We start from the raw sequence: 5,671 nt of genomic DNA, 5'->3' as shown, positions 1-5,671 counted from the left end.
AGTTAAATAATACATATATGTATTTATAATTTTATACATAAATAAATATGATTGATTTCGATATGAAAAAAAGATAAACAAAATAACATGAATTAAAATTAAATAAAAAAGATACATTAAAATTAAAATAAAAATAAAAAAGATAAGTTGAAATTGAATACAAAGAGAATGATTTTACTTTCTATCAAATTTCTTGATGCAACAAAAAATGGACTTCTCAACCTAACTTGTCCACATCATAGTTTGGAAATTGAATAGAATGACTCAACCTCACTTTTTTTTTACCAATGATAGGGAGACTTGTGTTAAGGGTAGTATTGTAAAACAAGATCAAGATGAGCTCAAGAAAAGTCAAGAAAGTGTAACCTAGCTACTAAGTGATAAGGTAGGTATTTAGGTGTTAGTTATTGAGTCATTTGATTTTTCTTTTGAGCTTATATAAATCTGAGAATACTTGTGTAAAGTGTTGGCTTCTATTCTAATAATCAATTTTACAGATTCACATTTTTCTTCCTCTGTTTTACTTGCTGTGAAAAGCTTTCTTCATAGAAAACCCTTTATGGTATCAAGAGCTTGAAGGTTCGAAAGATCCATGACTCCTGAGAACGATTCTCCTCCCACATCTTCCAATACCCATTCTTCTGTCACCAATCCAGTCACTAATAACAATGCTACAACATTCATCTATCAACAAAGATCATTCAATCCCATTTCTGATAAGCTGTGTGAAACTAATTTCAAAACTTGGCAGCAACAGGCCTTCAATGTGATTCAAGGGCAAGGTTACGAAGATCATCTCATCAAAGAATGCATTCCTCCATAATTTTCATCATTGCTGATCAAGAAGCAGGAATTGAGTCATCTCCTTACAAGCAATGGAAGCAAGATGATTGTCATTTGGTTTCTTGGCTGCTTGCATCAATGGATGAAACTTTCAAGAACAAAATGGTGGGTCACAAACTCAGTTATGAAATATGACAGAAAATTGAAGACTATTTTGCACAATCAGCTAGGTACAAGATTAAGCAACTCAAAGCACAATTGAAATTGATAAAGAAACAAGCTATGTCAGCCAGTGAATATATCTTTAAGATCAAGAATGTTGCGGATTGTCTTGCAGCTTTAGGTAAACCCCACTCTACGCAAAAACATGTGGAGGCTTTATTGGAAGGGTTGAATGAAGATTATCAACATCTTCTTATTACTATCAATGTTAAACCAGAAATTTACAGTCTAGTTGAAGTAAAGAACCTAATCATGTCTCATGATGACATGATCGAAAGATTCAAGAGAAATAATTCTGGAATGCTTCAACCAAACATCACTCAGAGCTCCTTTCCAACTTTTCAAAACTCATCTCGAGGTAATGGCTTTAGTAGAGGCAGAGGGGGTAGATTTGGCAGAGGAGGAAGATCATTTTCTGCAAATAATAGACCGCAGTGCCAGGTTTGTGGTCGCTTTGGACATGTAGCATGGCATTGTTTCAATCGATTCAACCAAGACATACCTCCCCCATCTCAGAATCAAGCATCGCAGCCTAGGAATTCATTCTATAACCCAAATACCTTAACTTCATCCAACTCCTCACAAGGTTCATCATCAGCTTCGACTATCCCTCCACCTCCAGCATCATCTTTCCATCATCCTACTGCCTTTCTTGTAGTACCAACTTTGGTTTCAGACCCTGCTTGGTACCCGGATACTGGGGCCTCACATCATGTTACTCCAAACCAATCAAATTTGATGACATGTTCATAATACACCGGACCTGAACAGGTTCAAGTAGGTAATGGTGCATTTATTTCTATTTCTCACATTGGCAACTCTTTCTTATATTCTCTAGACTCTAAACGATTCTTTAAGTTACAACAATTGATACACACACCTCATATCACTAAGAATTTAATTAGTATTTCAAAATTTGCTCAGGACAATTATGTATACTTTGAATTTCATGCTAATTTCTGCCTTGTTAAATGTCATTTTACACAGAAAGTTCTCTTACAAGGTATACGTAGAGGAGGGATATATCAATTTACCCATGTTGTTGTGCCTCCCCCTTCTCAATCAACAAATTCTCCTATTGTTTTTACTATATCATGTTCAGTTTTAGATTTGTGGCATAAACGTCTAGGACATTCATCTTTAAAATCTGTTAAACTTGTACTATCTCAATGTAATATTCAGACACCAAATAAGAATGTTAATTCAGGTATCCATGTTTGTGATAATTGTGCACAAGCAAAAATGCACAAGTTACCTTTTCAAGAATCCAATACTTTATATTTTGCACCTCTTGATCTTGTTTTTTCTGATGTGTGGGGCCTGCACCATATGTTTCCCATCTTGGATTCAAGTATTATGTGACTTTCATTGATGCCTATTCGAGATATACCTTTATTTTTTACTTGTTCACAAGTCTAGGTCTTTAAAACTTTTCAACAATACAAACTATATATAGAAAAATTGACTGGTTATAAGATTAAAGAGTTACAAACAGATAATGGAGGAGAATATACCTCTAATGCCTTTTCTCAATTTTTAGCATCTGAAGGTATTCTTCGTCGATTTTCTTGTCTCTATGTTCATGAACAAAATGGGACTGCAGAAAGAAAGCATAGGCATCTCATAGAAATGAGTCTTGCTATGCTCTCTACTGCATCAATGCCTCTAGTGTATTGGGATGAAGCTGTCCTCACTTCAACATATTTAATTAATCGAACCCCAACTCAGGTTCTGTCGAATTTGCCTTCATATGAAAAATTATTTGGCAAGAAACCAGATTACACTCTCTTTAGAATATTTGTTAGTAGTTGTTATCCATACATTCGACCTTATAACAAACATAAATTAGAACACAGATCTCTTAAATGTATTTTTCTAGGCTATGCACCTAACTTCAAAGGCTATAAATGCTTGTCACAAAGTGGAAAAATTTATATTACTAGGCATGTGATATTCGATGAATCTGAATTTCCATATACACAGTTGCTTCTAGTTGATAATGCAGGTTCAGCTCTTAATTCTGCTCAATATCATCACACTGAAGGTCCTGCCTTGTTTCATAAATCAACTGCCACTACTGTGAAACCACCTCCTACTACAACAAGTCACCTCTCTCAGCATCACGGACAGGAATTCAATTCATTCCCAACACAACCAACCACTGATGACCCTGCCTATATTACTGTCCCATCATCTTCAATGGAACTCAACACAGGTATAGAGAGTCAGCTTCCATCATTGGAAACTGAATCTCAACATAATCATACTCATACCTCCATCACTTCTTCTAATATGCAAAATTCTCACCCTATGTTAACAAGGTCCAAAACTGGCTCATCAAGACCAAAAGCTTTAACAACAACAACTATTTTAACTAATAACTATTTTGATCAACCCCCAAAATCTGTAGCTGTTGCTTTAAAATTTTCGCATTGGCACAATGCCATGAATGAGGAATTTCATGCCTTGATGAGAACCAAAACTTGGACCTTAGTTCCAACACCACCCAATACCAAAATCATTGGGTGTAAGTGGATTTTTGCTGTTAAAAGACAGCCGGATGGTACTGTTCAGAAGTACAAAGCCATATTGGTTGCCCAAGGCTTTCACCAATTTGAAGGCTTTGATTTTGAACAAGTGTTTAGTCGGTGATTAGACCGACAACTGTGATACTTATTTTATGCATTGCTTTATCACACGATTGGACAATTCGTCAATTTGATTTTTAACAATGCATTTTTAAATGGTGATCTTCATCAAACTATCTATATGCATCAACCAATTGGTTTTGAAACAAACTCTGATTCATATGTGTGTAAATTAAATAAATCTCTATATGGTTTAAAACAAGCACCTAGGGAATGGTTTGATAAATTAAGTACAACACTAAACTCATTTGGTTTCTGCAGTTCTAAGTCAGACTCGTCTCTTTTTATTAGACATAAACCAGATTCGGTGATGTACATTTTATGTTATGTAGATGACATCATTATCACTGGTAGCCATAATAGTGACATAGCTAACATGATACAGCAGTTAGATAAAGTTTTTTCTCTAAAAGATCTAGGGAAGCTAAGTTATTTTTTGGGAATAGAGGTTAAAAAGACTCCTCAAGGTCAACTTCATCTATCCCAAACCAAGTATATAATTGATTTGTTATCTAAAATAGGCATGGGGAAGCAAGCCCAATGCTACACCTATGGTTTCATCCTTACAATTGCTGTCCAGTGGTTCTAAGAAGTTTGATGACGCAAAACTATATAGAATTGTGGTAGGAACATTGCAATACTTGTGTATCACACGGCCAGACATATCTTTTGCAGTAAGCAAGATAAGTCAATTTATGCAATGTCCTTTGCTTGCTCACTGGAAGGTAGTAAAGAGGCTGTTAAGGTATCTGCAAGGCACAAAAGAGCATGGAATTTTGATCCATCCAAGCACAGATTATAGGCTTTATGGGTTTGCTGATGCAGATTGGGCAGCAGACTTGGAGGATCGAAGGTCTGTAACAGGTTATTGTGTTTTCTTAGGGCCTAATTTGATTACTTGGTGTTGCAGGAAGCAGACCACGATCAGTAGAAGCTCAACAGAGGCAGAATTCAGGAGTCTAGCTGCCTATGAAGGGGAGTTGGTCTGGTTAACAAATTTACTTGCTGAATAGATGATTCCTCTCAAAACAGTCCCCACTATTTTCTGTGATAACCTCAGCACCGTGTCACTCACAGCAAATCCAGTGCTGCATAATTGTACCAAGCATTTTCAACTTGATGTTCAAATTATTCGAGAGAAGCTAAAGTCCAAATCTCTCCATATGGTCCACATTCCAGGGAACGAACAGGTAGCTGATATATTAACAAATCCCCTCTCAGTGATTGCTTTTCAGAGGTTGAAGGACAAACTTCAAGTGATTTAGAGGCCTCACTCGAGTTTTCCGGGAGTGTTAAGGGTAGTATTGTAAAACAAGATCAAGATGAGCTCAAGAAAAGTCAAGAAAGTGTAACCTAGCTGCTAAGTGATAAGGCAGGTATTTAGGTGTTAGTTATTGAGTCATTTGATTTTTCTTCTGAGCTTATATAAACCTGAGAACACTTGTGTAAAGTGTTGGCTTCTATTCTAATAATCAATTTTACAGATTCACATTTTTCTTCCTCTGTTTTACTTGCTGTGAAAAGCTTTCTTCATAGAAAACCTTTTAACTTGAACCCGCGACCTCTTAGTTGAGTATAGGGAGACTATGCCATTTGAGTTATAACTCATTGGCCCACTCAACCTCACTTGTTCACACCATGATTTCGTCACGAAATCAAAAAGTATTTTGGCACATTTAATCACTCAATACTACGACTACAATAGCTAATGAGGTATTTATAACATCTTATTAAGTTAAATAAAGAAAACTCTAAAGTCTACAAACATAAAGCTCAATCTAATAACTAAATAAAAAAATTAAAACATCAAAATAAACTAATAACTTTTAAATAATATTTGATCTCTTCATATTATAAACATTTAAAACACCTATCAAATTTGGTGATTGTTTTTTATGTATATATAGTATTTTTGAATAATTTGTATGCAATGATCTTATTGGATTGATGTATTTAAATAACTTTTTAAATAGTTATAACATTTAAAAATTAGTTATTTTTTATGATATAATAATAAT

At 34.9% G+C, this 5,671-nt stretch overlaps 1 protein-coding gene across 1 annotated transcript; it reads left to right on the top strand.

Annotated features, from left to right (window-relative positions):
• On the top strand, positions 4,205–4,666 carry LOC107606504 (uncharacterized mitochondrial protein AtMg00810-like). Its single transcript, XM_016308561.1, has 2 exons — positions 4,205–4,506; positions 4,564–4,666. The coding sequence occupies exons 1-2, from the start codon at positions 4,205–4,207 to the stop codon at positions 4,664–4,666; spliced, it is 405 nt and encodes a 134-aa protein (XP_016164047.1).

This window comes from Arachis ipaensis, chromosome B07 (assembly GCF_000816755.2).
Source record: "Arachis ipaensis cultivar K30076 chromosome B07, Araip1.1, whole genome shotgun sequence".
In the NCBI taxonomy this organism is placed as follows: Eukaryota; Viridiplantae; Streptophyta; class Magnoliopsida; order Fabales; family Fabaceae; genus Arachis; species Arachis ipaensis.
Note: the sequence above shows the minus strand (reverse complement) of the source record. Positions and strands in the feature narration are given on the sequence as shown.